Raw genomic sequence first — 18984 nt, forward strand, 5'->3', positions numbered from 1 at the left:
GCCTCAGGATAACTACTTTTTAAAGGAAATGACAATCTTGTTGGGAAAGAGAAAACAGTAAGTTTAAAAAACACTCCTTGGCCTACTCCTCACCTGATCTTCCTTTCTTTTCTCCCCTCCCCTCCCCAGCCATCCCCTCCCTCCCTCCCCCCCCTCCCCTCCCCTCCCCTCCCCTCCCCTCCCCTCCCCTCCCCTCCCCTCCCCTCCCCCCTCCCCTCTCCTCCCCTCTCCTCTCCTCCCCTCTCCTCTCCTCTCCTCTCCTCTCCTCTCCTCTCCTCTCCTCTCCTCTCCTCTCCTCTCCTCTCGTCCCCTCTTCTTTCAAGACAGGGTCTTGCTCTGTTGCCTGGACTGGAGTGCAGTGGCGTGATCATGGCTCACTGCAGCCTCAGCCTCCCAGGTTTAAGTGATCCTTGCATCTCAACCTCCCAAGTAGCTGGGACTACAGTTGTTTGCCAACACGTCTGGGTAATTTTTAAAATTTTTAGTACATTGGAAGTCTCACCATGTTGCCCAGGCTGGTCTCAGATTCCTAACCTGCAGTCCTCTTGCCTTGGACTCCCAAAGTGCTAAGATTATAGGCGTGAGCTACCATGCCCAGCCAGAAAGTTCATATCTGATTGCTTCTATTTTTCGATGAAATAGGAAGCAAACTTGTCAACTGAGAAAAGAATGAACGAGGAGTTGTGGGAAGTTTCAGAAGAGAAGAGAAGTAAAAAGTGATCATCTAGGAGAGGAAGAATGTGACTGAACTTGAGAAAGGTAGTGGATTGTACGGTAGCTCAAGGTTAACGACCATGAATTTAAAGTGAGACTAGTCATAGCAGTTGTACTTTTTTTCTGATCACATTCAGCTGCCAAGGTTCAGACTTTTAGCAAGTGGCAAATTGAATATCACTGTGCAATAAATGCTTGTTGAATTGTATGACTGAATACATGCAAAAGTCAAAGGAGGAGGATTCATTTAAAGATGAGGGAGAGTTACAGGGCACAGGGAGAATGTTAACAGAGAGAGTGACTGAGAGTAAAAGATAGGGCACAGCATAGACTTTGATGACCAAGGGCCCACAGGACCACTGGGGATAGGGTTGCCCAGAGTGTAGCTGGAGCAGGTCTTCCTCTGAGACAGGCAGGAGAGGAGAGATAACAAGGAAGATGCATTTGAGATGAAGGACAGAGATCCTGAGGGAAACCAGCAGGCCCTTTCCTTTACCAGTCATAGGACTCATTGCTCTCCACCTGTTTGCATTTCTGAGTTTGACCCAGACTGCACAAAACACAGGGATGGGAACCTTGTCAGCCTTATTGACAGATAACTGTTGTCTCTTTTACACCAAACACAGCACCTCACCTGTAGCAGGTTCTCGGTCACTTTTATTGATTGAAAGAGTCAGTGCATGAGTGAAGTAGAAGTCATCTGCAATAGATTGACAGGTTGAAGGTTAAGAAAAATGGAAAAGCTTTGGAACAATGATGTTTAGTATTAGTCATTTAGAGATGAACATGGACATTGTTAATATGCAATAAAGTCTCAGCCTACTTGAAATGTTTACATTAATTGTCAAAAAACATTCAGAAGGCAAACCCTTATCAGCTCTCTGCTGCTCTCAGAGAGATGTTATTAGGCATCATCTTCTGGGTTATGATGGCTTCTTAACTGGCTTCCACATTTCCACCTTTGCCACCAACTAGTGTCTTTTCAATATAGCAGCCAGACTGTTACAACACAAGACAACTTCTATCACTCTCCACTCAAAACTCTCCAGAGGATTCCACTTCCACTTATAGTTGAAGTCAAGTCCTTATAATGGTTTTCAAACTTTACTCAAACTGTCCTAGCTCCTTCCTCTCGTAACTCATCATCCAATTCTCTCCTCTTGCTCATTTTGCTCCAGCCACACTGGTCTCCAAACTCCCAGGCACATCTTACCCTAGGGGCCTTGGATTAGCTGTTCCTTTCCTCTGGAGCATTCTTTTCCCAGATATTTGCATATCAGGGCTTTGAGGGGGCCATGATCCGGGAATCCAGTATACTGGAAGGTTCAACAATATAGTTATTGTCAGAGTATTGGTGGTGAATATGTTGGAAAGAGGGCTGTGAATGAACCGTGAAAATTTTCCGTGAAGATGGGAGAGGACTGGAGAGTTTTGTCAACAAATACAATAAAGAGATACTTTGTCTCCAAATATCACTAAGCAGATTGTCTACACAGAAGCTTCTAGTGGGTATTTCTAGGCTGGGCACGGTGGCTCACAACTGTAATCCCAACACTTTTGGAGGCAGAGGCGGAGGATGGGTTAAGGTCAGGAGTTTGAGACCAGTCTGAGTAACATAGCGAGACTCCATTTCTACAAAAAATTAACAGTTAGCTGGGCATGGTGGCACGCTCCTGTTGTCCTCACTACTTGGGAGACTGAGGTGGGAGGATCACTTGAGCCCAGGAGTTTGAGGTTACAATGAGCTATGATTGCACCGTTGCACTCCAGCCTGGCAACAGAGCAAGACTCTGTCTCAAAAAAAAAAAATAAAAATAAAAAATAAAAAAAAAAATACAGATTCCTAATCCATAATTTTGGAGGTCTCGGTCTCAGTTCAGCGAGTTGGGGGTGATCTTCAGGAATCAGTGCTTGAAAATCTTCCTGTTTGGAAATCACTTGTGTAGATAACATTAGTAAGACTGGAGGGAAGGTGGTAATGAATTTATCAGGCACTTCAAAGAGGACACATCACAGAGAACTGGGGGTGAAGAATAGAGAAATGGTCATGGAGAGCAAAGAGGACAAGGACTCCTCTTTCCCATTCTGTTGTCTAGGAGGAATTGCAGGAGGCAGACCCCGTGGGTAAAGATGAGAATAAAGTGAAATCAACACGGGAAAGACAGGTTTCAGGTTTTTGTAATGGGAAGGAAACAGGCGGAGATAAAGGGGCATCCTCGCTGCAGACCCTTCTTTTGAGGAACTCACTGGAAGGTAGTAGAAGAAGGGTGGGCAGACTGTAGGGAGAGGTGAGGCTGACTCTGACTCTTAGGGAAATTAGTTGATGTGACGTGAAAGCAGGGAGATAGGAAGGGTAAAGGACATGGCGGTTGAGCGTGCTGGTTAGTGACAGCAGATTGGGATTCTTTATTGCTTTCGGGCTCAGTGTGGGGTGCTGTGCTGTGGGGGGCTGATACTTATGAGCCAGTGGAACTACTCCCCAAAGGTCAAGTGGACTAAAATAAAAACAGTGAGGATGACTTTCTGATCTTCTCCCAACTGTGCTGAACTCCTGAAGAGAATGAAAGTTAGCAGAAGTTCTGGAGAGAATGAAGGGACAAGGGAGGAGGGGAAGGAAAGAGTGGCTAGTGAAGGTGGAAAAGGAGTACTTTCAGCACATGCTTAATCTGGGGACATTTATCAGCAAGAAACTCATTTTTAAAGCTGACACACAGTATTGAAACTTGGAGGCCACAGGCCTCGCAGGCCGGGTCTTCTACTTTTTGAGATCTCTAATTACTGGATCCAAGCTTTCTCCCTGGGAAAGGGTAATTTGTTTGTTCATGAATTCATTTTTTATAGAGTCACAGCCAGTCCCTTCTTTCTAACATGTACACCATATCTTCTAGGCATGACTGTCTTTTAACATTAAGAAAAACTCTGCCTCCAAACTCCTATCAGATGGAGAAGCTGCAGAGAAGATAAATGGCTCATTGAAGGACCAGAATGCAGGACACTCATGATACCTTGGCCAGTGCTCTTTCTTCTCCACTTCCTTGCCTCCATCCCTTAACAAATGTTCTTTTCTGGGAACTTGAAAAGATGATGAGTGGTTTATGGTAATTCCAGGTTGGATTATTTGGTTTGGGAGAATGCCATTGGTCACAGCAATCTCAGCTCCTGGCAGCAGAAACCTGAACTTTGTCTCCATCCCATTTTGCCATGCTTATCTCTAACAGAAAGTCCTGTTACAAAACACCAGAATACCTTTCCAGTAGAGGTTGTGACACTGAGTTCCCATCACAGATCCTAAAACCCAGCCACCTAGACTTGGAAGCAGTATGACTAGAAGTTAAGAGCCAAGCCCTGGATTCAGACAGACCTGGTATGACCTTGCCTCTGCCATATACTGATACTGTGGAATAGCATTTAATGACCTGGAGAAGTATGGACAATCTCTTAAGGGAAAGAGTGAAATAGAATATGATCCCATTTTTGTTCAAAGACGTGTTCCCATGATGAAACACAACCTAGAAAGTTTTACATCAACTGGTATCTGTGTTTCTAGGTAGTGGGAACAGCTTGTGTTATTCTAGGTTTTTAGAATTTTTTACAATGACATGTTCATTCATTTATTGATTCATCATCAATCATCCATTCACTCATCAAGTTCCTTCTATGCAGCAGATACTACAATAGACATTGGGCATACAATGAGGGGAGATGGTGGCTAACCAGGTCTAGGCTGTGCCTCCATGAAAAAGAGACTTATAATTGGGGAAAACTGGTTATCCATGTGTAGACACAAAGCTTATACTTATAATAAATCAGTAAGATTCCAATAAATAAATGGGAAAGAATTATGTGTACAAAAAGTATAATGAAAGAAAAGAGAAAGCAAGGGGTGTCACTAACCATTCTAAGATTATTTCTCCCAAAGAACAACAGTCCCCCAGTACTAACATCATTGCTCATTCCTACCCTGTCTTATTAAAATAAATGAAATCAGAAATGGCTCAGCTGTCAAAAGGTCTCCCGCCACTTTACAGAAGTAAAGCCAGGCCAGATTACCGGGACGGCAGGAGAAAATATTCCCTCCTGTTTCTTCCACTTAGCAAGTGAATCACCAGGAACACAAAAGGACCAACTTTCTAATTAAGGGGTGGACTCTTAATTGTGTTTGCTGTGTGTCCCTCCTCACAAAGCCCACACCCTCTGATGGAGAGAGAACCCTTTCCTCCTGGCTCGGAGTTTCGAAGTTGCATTCTTTAGGCACCAGAATCCAAACCTGTCTGCGTTGAGTTCTGTGTCTCTTGCCCTATAGATTGTTGGCTGAGGCTCACGCCTCTCTGAAGCCTGCTGGCCTCTAACTGATGAATGAATCGGGTCATGTGAAGGACTCGCAGGGGGAGCATGTTGGGATTTGGTCACTAGCCCACTGTCGGCAACAGTCAGAGCCACTCTCAGAGTCTGGAACTGGTATTGCCAAAGGACAACAGAACTCTGCATTCTGTTTAAAAATATTTCACTTTATTCCTTTTAAACATTTGCAAAAGGGAGTAATAAATTATAGGTGGGTGGATCACCTGAGGTCAGGAGTTCGAGACAAGCCTGGCCAGCATGGTGAAACTCCGTCCCTACTAAAAATACAAAACGTTAGCTGGCGTTGTGGTAGGTGCCTGTAATCCCAGCTACTTGGGGGACTGAGGCAGGAGAATCGCTTGAACCTGGGAGATAGAGGTTGCAGTGAGCCGAGATCGCGCCACTGCACTTCAGCCTGGGCAACAACAGTGAAACGCCGTCTGAAAAAAAAAAAAAATAGACATCTCAAAACCCCAAATCTCTTATGGAATTGTATAGTATTTATGAAACTAATAACTCATTTGAGAAGGGGAAAATTGGTCTTAAAATTCCAATAATTCTTAAGTTTTGTTTCAATTTCAAGTAATTTATAGGTATGTCTTAGAAATCATCATTAAGGCCAGGTGTGGTGGCTCACGCCTGTAATTCCAGCACTTTGGGAGGCTGAGGCGGGTGGATCACAAGGTCAGGAGATTGAGACCATCTTGACTAACATGGTGAAACCCCGCCTCTACTAAAAATACAAAAAAAAAAAATTAGCTGGGTGTGGTGGTGGGCGCCTGTAGTCCCAGCTACTTTGGAGGCTGAGGCAGGAGAATGGTGTGAACCCAAGAGGCAGAGCTTGCAGTGAGCCGAGATTGTGCCTCTGCACTCCAGCCTGGGAGACAGGGCGAGACTCTGTCTCAAAAAAAAAAAAAAAAAAAAAAAAAAGAAAAGAAATCATCATTAAACCCATTAAACCTTCTGTACCATTTAGGCTATTCAAATATCTACATCTTTAAACATGGATAGCAATTTTGAAAAATAGAGAAGTTTTCAGTTTAGATGAACAATGAAATATTTTGTCAAAAATACTCCTTTTCCTTTCACATTAATTGTCAGGAAAATCCAACATAGGAAATTTACTACTTATGACTGAACAACATCAAATTTGTAGATTTACCAGAAAGCCTGTCTCAATCTGATTAGTTAGCAAAACAGGGAGTCCTGTTTAGTTCTCCTAAACATTTTGTAACTCCCTGGTTTCTCTTACCTTCAGAGAGATGTGATTTACAACACAGTGGTTCAATAAACAAAAGGTACTTTCAGATCCAAGTGATTCGCCTTCCAATTTCTCATTAATTAAAGATGATTCTGTGAGTAAATGGAGACATAGGTCTCTTGACACATAGCCTTTTTCCATAACCCCAGTACTGTATCTTCCTTGTCAGACCTGCTGGGTGGGCACACTTCCCAGAGACAGGGTCCTCCACCTCTCTGGAGCCCCCAACCTTATTTGGGAACTCAGGCTCACTACATTTATGCCCAGGTATGGGGAACTCACAGCCAGGAGACCTAACCCCAGCAGATCTTACAAGAGGAGCTGGGGTACATACCACTCATAGACAGACTGAGGATAAGGATGACTTGAGCCCCTGCTTGGCATACCTTTCCTTCTTGGCACATAGATGTGTTCACCTCCAGGCCTAGCACAACTGGGAAAGGCCTAGAATTACTAGGCATTAGGACCAGCGAAAGGTTTCAGAGTCAAGGAAGAATTGAGCTTATGGCCTCCTGTGGTCCAGCTGGATATAATGTGTCCCAAATCTGTTCCCTAACTTCCACCAGGACTGCCCATTTCCCCAACTCTAATGTAGGATTCTTTTTTTTTTTTTTTGAGACAGAGTCTCTCTGTGTTGCCCAGGCTAGAGTGCAGTGGCGTGATCTCAGCTCACTGCAAGCTCTACCTCCCGGGTTCACGCCATTCTCCTGCCTCAGCCTCCCGAGTAGCTGGGACTACAGGCACCCACCACCACACCCAGCTAATTTTTTTTGTATTTTTAGTAGAGACGGGGTTTCACCATGTTAGCCAGGATGGTCTCGATCTCCTGACCTTGTGATCCACCCACCTCAGCCTCCCAAAGTGCTGGGATTACAGGCGTGAGCCACTGTGCCTGGCCTAATGGGGGATTCTTTAGACTGTAGGGAGTCATTAGGGAAGGAAATGCTTTGTGTTTGCTCAGGCATTCATTCCAGCCCCATCCCATCTGCAATGAGAGACTCGTAAGCTCCAAATCCTGACTTTCCTTAATGCCTCAGGTCCAGTGTCCTATCTGCCTCTCTACTAGCACTCCCGCTTTGCTGCCTCAAGATGCTTCCCTCCCATTGATGATGTGTGAGTATTTCTGTTGTTGGTTTTTCATATCTTTTTCCATCTTTTTTTTCTTTTTCTTTTTCTTTTTATGGAGACAGGGTCTCATTCTGTCACCCAGGCTGGAGTGCAGTGGTGCAGTCTCAGCTCACAGCAACCTTGATCTCCCAGGCTCAAGCAATCCTCTCACCTCAGCTTCTCGAGTAGCTGGGGCTACAGGAGTACACCACAACACCCGGTTAATTTTTATAATTTTTGTAGAGATGCGGTTTCCGCGTGTTGGCCAGGCTGATCTCAAACTTCTGGGCTCAAGTGACCCACCCACCTTGGCCTCCCAAAGTGCTGGGATTACAGGCGTGAGCCACCGCTCCCAGCCCATTTACACATTTTAATTTAATTTGACTTTTATTAATTTTTTTGCAGCCCACAACAAGATGTCTTCATATTTTTCTTTTAAATTATTATTTCTTGGAGACAAGGTCTTGCTCTGTTGCTCAGGCTGGAGTGCAGTGGCGGGATTGTAGCTCACGGCAGCCTCTAACTCTTCGGCTCAAGTGATCCTCCCACCTCAGACTCTCAAGTAGTTAGGACCACAAGCATGAGCCACCATGCCTGCCCCCCACTATATATCTATATCTATATCTATATCTGTATCTATCTATATATATATATGTTCAACATTTTTGACTTTCTCTTCTTGAAATACTTTTAATAAGAAGATTTCTGAGCTGGGCATGATGGTGGCTTATGTCTGTAATTGCAGCACTTTGGGAGGCCAAGGCAGGAGAGTCACTTGAGCCCAGGAGTTCAAGACCAGGCTTGGCAACATAAAGAGACTCTGTATCTACACAAAAATAAGAAAACTAGCTAGGCATGGTGGTGTGTGCCTGAAGTCCCAGCTACTTGGGAGGTTGAGATGAGAGAACTGCTTGAGCCCAGGAGTTTGAGGCTACAGTGAGTCATGATTACACCACTGTACTCCAGCTTGGGCAACAGAGTGAGACCCTATTTTTTTTTTGCCTTAGAATATAGGTTTTATTATTAGTTAGGTATGGCAAGGCCAACAGCTCAGGAGATGACTGCCATTGAGAAGATAGCCTGTTACTCACAGTTCCCAAGAGAAGAGAGTGAACTATGCCACAGGGGACTGCACCAGGAAGCAAGTGGGTAAGTCAGAGAGCAGAGGAAGTAGGGGAGCTGTAGGAAGAATCCTTACTGTGTTTCTGCAGGAAGGAATGGCGTGGCAGCATACACAGGTTTAGGATTGGCTAGCATGAATAATTTCAATGGGTGCAGGGGCATGGAGGCTGTCCCTAGTTATTTGGGACATGGTCTTTGAGTGATTAGGACAGGTGGATGGTGCCCCAGGATGTGAGAGCTCGATAAAGGAGGTGGGTGGGAGTGTGGACTCTGGATTGGTTGGCCTGCACATGGAGGGTGTGCTCCCACGAGAGTCATTTACTATCTCTAGGACTTGACTAGCTCTGAGAGAAATGGTCCCTCAGGGTCAGCAAGGGCCCAGATACCAAGCACCAAAAACACAGAATGAAAGGACATGATTAATACAACTTGCGAGGCACCCTTGGCATGGCTCAGGCATTCTGCTTAGACAAGCCAGGCTGTCTGAGAGTCTTGCCAGTGCATGTCTCATCCTTGGCTGACATGCTTTCCCTGGTCACCTTTGCAAGTCGGCTTCCCTACTTAAAACACCTCCAGTCTCCATCCAGTCTCCTGCTCCACAATTCCCACCTGGAGAGCAGTCCTCACTGAGTCCTCCATAGCCTGCCTGCATCCGTCCTGGGACATTTCATTCCTATGACTGTCCCCAGTGTGTCCCATCTGCTGTTCACACTCCTCTTTCCCAGGTGCCCGTTTCATACCTCATGCAACACTTCTGTCGCCTGGTGGCCTGAAGCACATGCGCATGGCATGTCCTGGCACAGGTAGAGTAGGATCTGATGTCCATGGGCCCTCAGCATCTCCACCACATCTCATGAACCATTCCTTGCCTAGATACAGTCCAGCATCACTCCGACATTTCCTGTGGGATGGTGGGGTGGGGTACACGCACTTCTCTGTGGGTCTCCATTGACAAACTTTACGCTTAGCACTTTACAGGAAATGGTTTCATTCAGGCCGGGAGTAAGGAGGTTCTGCAAAGCTGTGCAGCCCTACTTTCCTGGCGCCCACTTTGGACGTAACTGCTACTGCAAACAACTCTCGCTTCTTCTGCCCTCGAGACACCCTCTGCCCCAAAGACTGTGGCAGGGTTCCTAGTGGTCTCCTCACTTGCGGCAGATCCCTTGATTCCACATCTCAGAGACTAGTACATGTCCCCTCTTCACTCATGTCAGGGAAAAACTCTCTCAAACTGCTTTTTACCTCTGCCCTCAAACAGCAACGATCATCAACACAGAAGATCTCGATAACCAAAGGTGTGGGGTTTTTCTCCCCACACACCAAGCAGGAGACACCAGGAGTGTCCTCAAATGCAGTTCCAACACTACCTACCTGGAGACAGTGTCAGATCCCACAGGTTGGGGGCTCAGTCCCTAAGGCCTCTCCCTCTTTCTCCCCAGTTGCAAGTCTGGGCCTCTGGACCTTCTGACTGACTGGCTTCAAGTTGGGGTTCCCATGACCCCCTTCTTGGGTTCATTTAATTTGCTGGAGTGACTCACATAACTCAGGGAAACATATTTGCTGGTTTATTATAAAGGATATTATGAAGGATACAGATGAAGAGATGTGGAAGGTGAGGTAAGGGGAAAGGGGCGTGGAGCTTTCATGTTCTCCCTGGGTGTGCCACTCTCCAAGAAGTGTTCACTCTCCAGATAGTGTTCAGCTATCTGGAAACTCTCTGAACCCTGTCCTTGTGGGTTCTTATGGAGGTTTCATTACGTAGGCATGACTGACAACCATGCAGAAATGTGACTGGACAAAAAGCATGTGATACAAACCCAGCAAGGCTTGTCTGTTCGCCTCTCTGTGCAGCATTCCTTCCTCCAGGGTATGAGGCAAGGCCCTTTCTGGAATGAGACCCACAATCAAATTAGAGTCTTGCTTGGGGCAGGTGGAAGAAGGACAGGAGAAGGTAATAGACAGAGATTCTGTTTAATGAGGCCTACAGTGCCCAACAATATAACAAGGAGTTAGGATCCAGGAGCTGCAGATGGAAAGCAAAATATATGGCCGGTGCGATGGCTCACAACTGTAATCCCAGCACTTTGGGAGGCTGAGGCCGGTGGATCACCTGAGGTCAGGAGCTTGAGACCAGCCTGGCCAACATGGTGAAAACCCGTCTCTACTAAAAATACAAAAATTAGCCGGGTGTGGTGGTGGACACCTGTAATCCCAGCTACTCGGGAGGCTGAGGCACAAGAATCACTTGAACCCGGGAGGCAGAGGTTGCAGTGAGCAGAGAGTGCACGACTGCACTCCAGCCTGGGCAACAGAAAGAGACTCGGTCTCAAATAAAAGATATATATATATATACACACACACAAAATAACACCACAACTTTTACTTTTTTAATTGACTTAACTTTTCATTGACTTAACTTTTCTTTTTTGTTTTGAGACGGAGTTTCGCTGTTGTTGCCCAGGCTGGAGTGCAATGGTGCAATCTCAGCTCACCGCAACCTCTGCCCCCTGGGTTCAAGCGATTCTCCTGCCTCAGCCTCCCAAGTAGCTGGGATTACAGGCATGCGCCACCACGCCCAGCTAATTTTGTATTTTTAGTAGAGACAGGGTTTCTCTAGATTGGTCAGGCTAGTCTCGAACTCCGAACCTCAGGTGATCCGCCTGCTTCAGCCCCCCCAAAGTGCTGGGATTACAGGCGTGAACCACTGCACCCGGCTGACTGAACTTTTCATAGATAACTTATTTATTATAAAGAATTAATTTGTTAGCTGGGTGTGGTGGCTCACACCTGTAATTTCAGCACTTTGGGAGGCCAACACAGGTTTATTTACAATAAATACAAAAAGTATCTAGGCCTGGTGGTGTGCACCTGTAGTCCCAGCTACTTGGCAGGCTGAGGTGGGAGGTTCACCTGAGCTGGAGAGGTTGAGGTTTCAGTGAGCTGAGATTGTATCACTGCACTGCAGCCTGGGTGACAGAGGCAGACTTTGCCTTAAAACAAAAAAGAAAGAAAGAAAGAAAGAAAGAAAAGAAAGAGAGAGAAGAGAGAAAGAGAGAGAGAGAGAGAGAAAGAGAGAGAAGAGAAAGAAAAAAGAAAGAAAGAAAGAAAGAAAGAAAGAAAGAAAGAAAGAAAGAAAGAAAGAAAGAAAGAAAGAAAAGAAGAAGAAAGAAAGAAAGAAAGAAAGAAAGAAAGAAAGAAAGAAAGAAAGAAAGAAAGAAAGAAAGAAAGAAAGAATTTGTTGCATTCCAGATAAAAATTCCAGTGGGAAATTTTGATTCACATTGCATTTAATTTATAAATAAATTTGGGAGAATTGGTATCTTTGCTAAGCTAAAATATAATCTCTGTGGACATGATGTGCCATTTTTATCCTTTAACAGACTAAATTTTCTCTGTAAGAGGTTATTTCCTAGATAATATTTTTGGTACTACATTTTGCTATATTTTGTAACTGTTGTTGCAGAGAAATGCTATCAATTTTTAAAATTTCGCTATGAATACAGCAGCCTCACTGAATTCTCTTAGCAGTTCTAATAGTTTGCCATTTGATTCTGACAGGTTTTCTATGTAAAAGATGGTGTCATCTTGAAACAATGATCGTTACATTTCTTCTCTTTCACCTCTTACCTTCCTTGTGTTTCTTAAGCATTGGGCAGGTCTTTCAGGGATATGTGAAACAGTAGCAGTAACAACTGGATATCTTGGCCCTTTTTTTCCCCCCGCCCCATGATGGAGTCTCACTCTGTTGCCCAGGCTGGAGTGCAGTGGCACGATCTCAGCTCACTGCAACCTCCACCTCCCGGGTTCAAGTAATTCTCCTGCCTCAACCTCCTGAGTACTTGGGATTACAGGTGCCTGCCACCACATCCGACTAATTTTTGTACTTTTAGAAGAGATAGGGTTTTACCATGTTGACCAGGCTGGTCGCGAATTCCTGACCTCCAATGATCCACCTGCCTCGTCCTCTCTAAGTGCTGGGATTACAAGTGTGAGCCACCACGCCTGCCATTGTGGCCTCTTTATCACCTGAAGTGTCTTCATTACACATGTTTGCTGCAGAGCAATGGTTCTCAAACCTTTTGGTCTCAGGATCCCATTACACTATTAAAAATTATTGAAGACCCCAAAGAACTTTTATTTATGGGGACTCTATTTATCAGTATTTACCATATTAGAAAGAAAAAATTTAAACATTTATCAATTCTTCAAAAAATTATAAATCTTCTATATGTTAACATAAATAATATATTTTATGTAAAAGCCATTTTCTGAAAAAATTAGTAAGAAGAGTACTATGGTTTTACCCTCTTGAAAATTTTTCATGTCTGATTTTTTTTTTCATACCTGGATTTCCCTATCTGATTCACCATCCAATTTGTTTTAATATGTTGTTTAGATTGGAGTATATGAAGAAAAGTCAGCCTCACAGAGATATATAGTTGAAAAGGGGGAGTGTATCTTAATGGTATTTTTAGATAATTGTGGCTATTCTTTTTTTTTTTTTTTTTTTTTTGAGACGCAGTCTCGCTCTGTCGCCCAGGCTGGAGTGTGGTGGCACAATCATGACTCACTGCAAGCTCCACCTCCCGGGTTCATGCCATTCTCCTTCCTCAGCCTCCTGAGTAACTGGGACTACAGGCACCCGCCACCACGCCCGGCTAATTTTTAAAAAATTTTTGGTAGAGACGGGATTTCACCGTGTTAGCCAGGATGGTCTTGATCTCCTGACCTCATGATCCACCCGCTTCTGCCTCCCAAAGTGTTGGGATTACAGGCGTGAGCCACCACACCCGGCAATTGTGGCTATTCTATACTATACCAAACTCAACAAGTGGTAGCTTCTGAAAAGTCAGTTACAATGTGGAAATTTGCACTCATATCAACGAACTTATCATATTGTGTGTACTCATGAGAAAATGAGACTGAAACATGAAAACAGTGTGTTAGTACTATTCTAAAAATAATTTTGATATCAAAGCCTCCCTAAGGAGGGATTCTCAGGGTTCCCTGGAAAACAGTTTGAGAACTGTTGCTATAACATATTGATATTTATCCTTTCTCAAGTCAGAAAGGGTCTCTTTATTTTGTTATACATTTTCCTTATCATCAATAGATGTTGACAATTATGAAATTCATTTTCTGCATCTAGTAAAATAAATGTACAGTCCTTTCCTTTGATTACTGGTACAGTGAATTACAAAGATAGATTTTTCTGATATTAAACTCTTCTTGAATCCCTGGAATAAACCCTGGTTGATCATGATGTACTATTATTTTCTCTACCGAGTTGGAAACATTTAGCATCTCTCTGTGAGCTCTTTCTCCCTGGGAGTGTCAACTACCCTGCCTAAAAGATGTGTGACTGTGTGTGTAGACCCGTTCCAGCAGGTACCACTCTCAATGGTTTTAAGGTGGCAGGATGTAGTGGGAGAGGCGGAGGTGTCAATGCATAGGTGTCAGAGCAGAGTCTACAATGTCATTGTTCACACGGGAGCCACGCATTTGCTATTTATGGGGCGTTTGGCCATCCTTTACCTCCTCGCCCCACCCATTTCTCAGAGATTAAAAAAATGTTTTTAAAGACAATCTTGCTGTGTTGTCCTCATGTGTCCAATGTGGCCTCAAACTTGTGGGTTCAAGCAGGCCTCCTGCCTTGGCCTCCCAAGTAGCTGGGACTACAGGCACATGCCACTGTGCCTGGCCCATTTCTAAATTTTTTGTTTGTTATTACAAATGCCTAGCCCTCAGGGTATGAACATGGACTGCAGAAGAAGAAACCAGAGTTGCTGCTATGTCCACCAGCCTCTCTGCATGTCCTGGCCTCAGCCCTGCTGGGCTCTGGTACTGACCCATCTCTGGCCACCATGCTCCTCCACAAGCCTCTGCAGAGCTAATCTGACCCTGTTGATGTTCTCATGAGAGAGTGAACTGTGTGGCCCCTGCATCCCTCCATGATAATAGAGCAGAACAAGAGCTCTCCCATCCTTCCCTGCCTGGGAGCCGGGCACATCCCCAGCTGGGCTGCCAATTTAATGCACCACACTCGCATTCTCCCAAGGTGGGGCTCCAGGACTAGGCAGGAGCAGCAGAAAGTGCCCTGCTCTACATTGCCCTCGGCTCAGGAGCCAGCTTAGAAAAGGCATTTCCAAATTGGCTAGGCCAGCTGAGCAGAGATTTTCTGTGCCGAGAAATCTCAGGATATCCAGACAGAGGGGTGGAAGGAGCCTTCCAGGGCACACATGAGATGTGGCAGGGGTAGGCTGTCCATTTTAAAACTTAAAGGCTTTAGACATGAACTCACAGGGACTTCATGTCAGGGCCATCTGTCATGTGGCCCAGCAGGGCCCATCCTGAGGAAATGACCAGTATAGTCAGGAGCTGACTGAAAAGCTGCCCTCCACACCCTCCAGCAGCCCAGGTGCCACCATCACGGGGCTCCCACTCTCAACTCTGCAGCCTCAGCCCCCTCAATGCTGAGGAGCAGAGCTGGTCTCCTGCCCTGACAGCTGCCATGCACAGCAAACCTATCTTGTTCCCACAGGTTGCACAACTGGGATAAATGACCCGGGATGAAGAAACCACTGGCGTCCAGGAACTTGTCTTAGACCGTTTTGTAGGGGAAATGACCTGCAGGGACTTTCCCCAGGAACCACATCCAGCTTTTCTTCCCTCCCAAGAGCCCAACAGGCAAGGCTCAGCATAAATAGCAGCCACCTCTCCCTGGCAGACAGGGACCCGCAGCTCAGCTCCAGCATAGATCAGGTGAGGAGCACACCAAGGAGTGATTTTAAAACTTACTCTGTTTTCTCTTTCCCAACAAGATTGTCATTTCCTTTAAAAAATAGTTATCCTGGGGCCTACAGCCATACCATTTTGAAGGTGTCTTATCTCCTCTGATCTAGGGAGGTAAGCAGGGTCGGCCTGGTAGTACTTGGATGGGAGACCACCTGGGAATACCAGGTGCTAAAAGCTTTAAGAATAAAAAATTGTGATCTTACTTTGTGTTTATCCCATGTTGAGTTCTGTGCTGGGCAGAGGGAACACACGGTAAATGCGTTGTGGGGAATTACAGGCTACTTGAGGGAGTGACAGTCTGGTCGTAGCTCCCGCCTTTCTCCATCAATGCCACGTTGGCATCCTCTTACACAGTCAGGCTTTAGGGCTGATGGGTTCAGAACCAAGGGCTTCTGGCTCTGAGTGAGGTCCTGCTGCAAGGTTTCCTAGATGAGCCACTAAGATTCTAATAAGATCCAGTGGAAATAACCAGGCTCTCGTTGGAATATAAGTCCCAAGGAAAGCTGTGCCACTCTTGTGGGCGACTGCCTGACTTCTCCTTTCATTTCAGCACCATGAAGCTTCTCACGGGCCTGGTTTTCTGCTCCTTGGTCCTGGGTGTCAACAGCCGAAGCTGGTTTTCCTTCCTTGGTGAGGCTTATGATGGTAAGGCTTCAGAAGGTATGCAGGATTTCTGAAGAGAAGCATCATCCTGGACCTCATCAAATGGGGGAAATGATGCTTTCGGAAGGCTGCTTTTGAACCACAGAGTTGCTAGTGTCTGCGTTGCTAAGGCCTGTCATGAACTAGGCTTTGCTGGATTGCCCATCTCGGGTCTTTCAGAGCTGCTGGGAATATCTTCTTTCCCCGTAGAGCAGCTTCTCGGTGTGTTCAGCAGATGGATCACGTTTCAGAAGCCGCTGCAAGGTGTATCAAAAACACATCTCCTGAGCCGTAAGGGACGGGAGATCCAGTAACAACGCACACGGGGTATTTTTGTGCTTTCTTAAGGTTTGAGCCGCTGCCTTAGGTTGTGGTGCCCAATGTGCAGGATGTGCTGGATGTCTGGGGAGCTGCTCAACAACTTAGAGAGTCAGTCAGTTGCTCAGAGAAAGAACAATCATCCTTTCCAGGAGTAGCTGAGCTTTTGTTTTGAGTAGAAGATGCAAAATAAGGCCTGCGATTGGTATAAAATGTCCCTCAGCATAAATCTCATAAGAGCATGACTAAGGCTGTTGACCCTTCTGTCTTCTTTCTCCTTCCTTCTTTGCTTTCCTAGTTGGATAATGTACAGGGCTCTTTAGCCTCGCTCTGTCAGGGGCTCCCTTCCTGGTTTGTTCCATTTCCATTCCTTCTCCAGCCTTCTTGACAGGAGATGGGAACTGACGTGCATCAAACTCCCACAAGGATCAGAGCATCTTCTCATTGAATTTCAGAACGACTCTGTGAGGCAGGCATCCTCCCCTCTTTGAAGGTGACAAAGCTGAGGCTTAGAGCAGCTGAGACCGCTGCCCAGGGACTTACTGCCAGTCAGCAGGTGGCAGAGCAGAGGTTTGAGCCCAGCTGTGCTTGAGGTCAGAGCTCTTGCCAGGTAGACGCATCACTGACCAGCTCCTAGAGCTTGATGGTTATGAATCTCAGGCACGCCTTGGCATCACCTGAACTACCCATGCCTGCAACTCTCCAACAGAGTCTGCAGAAACTGGCCTGGGGTGTGGCCTGGGCATTGGGACTTTCAGTTTCTCTCTGGGTGATTAGAGAGTGCAGCCAAGGCTCACACCTGTAATTCCAGCACTTTGGGAGGCCAAGGTGGATGAATCACTTGAGGTCATGAGTTTCTGAGCAGCCTGGCCAACATGGTGAAACCCTGTCTCTACTAAAAACAGTAAAATGTAGCCAGGCGTGGTGGCAGGCACCTGTAATCCCAGCTACTTGGGAGGCTGAAGCAGGAGAATCACTTGAACCCGGGAAGCAGAGGTTGTAGTGAGTTAGATCGCGCCAGTGTGCTCCAGCCTGGGTGACAGAGCGAGACTCCGTCTAAAAAAACAAAAAAAGAAAGTGCAGCCAAGGCCGAGCACCACTGCTCTATTACTTCCTCAAGCAACCCACAGCATCAGTACAGCCTACTGAGAAAGTGTTTAGGGACTTTTATGCTCCTAGCAGTCGGTGGGACTCAGGTCACAATGAGATGTATTCCATTTGCAAGAATATATATTTTAGTAGTCAGGGCGGAGGTGCTCTGTGTCTGCCACCTTTCTCAGCATCAGTATTTCATGTCACCACCTCATTCCTATACACTCCTGGATCTTATCATAGGCAGCTTCATTCTATAGCAGTGGCTCTTCACCAGGGGACCTGGAGAAGCCAACTAGGATAAAGGAATGTGCTTCTCAACCCACGGTATCCAAGGCTGCTACGATCGCAGGCTGAAAGCTTGAAGTCAGTGGAAGATTTGTCTTTCTATCATTCCCCTCTAAGGTGTTGTTGGATTCTTCATGTTCTCCTGATGTCCCTTCTGCCTTGCCTTTCCTTTCCAGGGGCTCGGGACATGTGGAGAGCCTACTCTGACATGAAAGAAGCCAATTACAAAAATTCAGACAAATACTTCCATGCTAGGGGGAACTATGATGCTGCCCAACGGGGACCTGGGGGTGTCTGGGCCGCAGAAGTGATCAGGTAACTGGAGTTCCTGGGATGCCAGGGCTGGGTGAGCAGAGCTTGCCTGCCTTGGACAATCAGGAGGGAGGCGAGCTCCTTGTAGAGAAGTTAGAGGCTGCAGACCCTCCTCCTCTTGCCCTCTCTCTGCCTCTGTGCTCAGTGTGAGGGTCTGAGTGGATGGTAGGAGCGAGTGATTCCTCACCCTCCCTCTCTGGGTGCTGTTCATCCAGCCTAGGGGTGCCCAGCCTGGCTGAGTGGGGTGGTGTCCAGGCAGGGTCAGTGTTTTCACCCCTCCTTCCTTGGCCTTTCTGGGCTCCTCTCAGAGCCCTCCCTTGGAACCCCCATTCCAAGGGAGAATGGGAGGGTGGGCTGTTGCTCACTGGCCTGGTGATTAATCTCCCTCTTGCCTGCCTGGACTACAGCGATGCCAGAGAGAATATCCAGAAACTCCTGGGCCATGGTGCTGAATCAGGCCAGCTAATGCGCAATGGGCAGGAGTGGCAAAGACCCCAATCAAAACTCAACTCTGACAATGACTTCACAACGTGATTACTCTGTATCTAGGTCTACACCTGAACACTCAAACTTACTCCACATGTTGTTCAACCAACCCCCAACGTACATCTAACTATAAACTGTAGACTTAACACTTACACGTTCCACACCCTTCAACTGTGTTCTTTACTTACCATAAACACATTCATTCCAACTCCCAAACTCACATAAATATTCACACTCTTCTTTTACGTCGACTTACTAACTCAAACTATTACGGAGGACACACTGGCTGATCAGGCTGCTAATGAATGGGGCAGGAGTGGCAAAGACCCCAATCACTTCCGACCTGCTGGCCTGCCTGAGAAGTACTGAGCTTCCTCTTCAGTCTGCTTTCAGGAGACCTGGCTGTGAGGCCCTCAGGGCAGGGATACAAAGTTAGTGAGGTCTGAGTCCACAGAGGCTGAGATATGGCATACAATAGGCATCTAATAAATGCTTAAGAGGTTGAA

General features: G+C 46.1%; 1 protein-coding gene across 2 annotated transcripts; it reads left to right on the forward strand.

Annotated features, from left to right (window-relative positions):
* The first annotated feature begins 15226 nt into the window (after positions 1-15226).
* On the forward strand, positions 15227-18984 carry LOC126934708 (amyloid protein A). Of its 2 annotated transcripts, XM_050755495.1 has the most exons (6): positions 15244-15307; positions 15391-15451; positions 15891-15985; positions 17857-17995; positions 18400-18440; positions 18750-18984. In XM_050755495.1, exons 3-6 carry the CDS (start codon positions 15895-15897, stop codon positions 18845-18847), a joined length of 369 nt encoding a protein of 122 aa, XP_050611452.1. In that variant the 5' UTR covers positions 15244-15307; positions 15391-15451; positions 15891-15894; the 3' UTR covers positions 18848-18984. The 2 variants fall into 2 exon arrangements, with proteins under 2 accessions (XP_050611453.1, XP_050611452.1); XM_050755496.1 differs by lacking the exon at positions 15391-15451 and having other exon boundaries at positions 15227-15307.

Source organism: Macaca thibetana, chromosome 14, assembly GCF_024542745.1.
Source record: "Macaca thibetana thibetana isolate TM-01 chromosome 14, ASM2454274v1, whole genome shotgun sequence".
In the NCBI taxonomy this organism is placed as follows: domain Eukaryota; kingdom Metazoa; phylum Chordata; class Mammalia; order Primates; family Cercopithecidae; genus Macaca; species Macaca thibetana.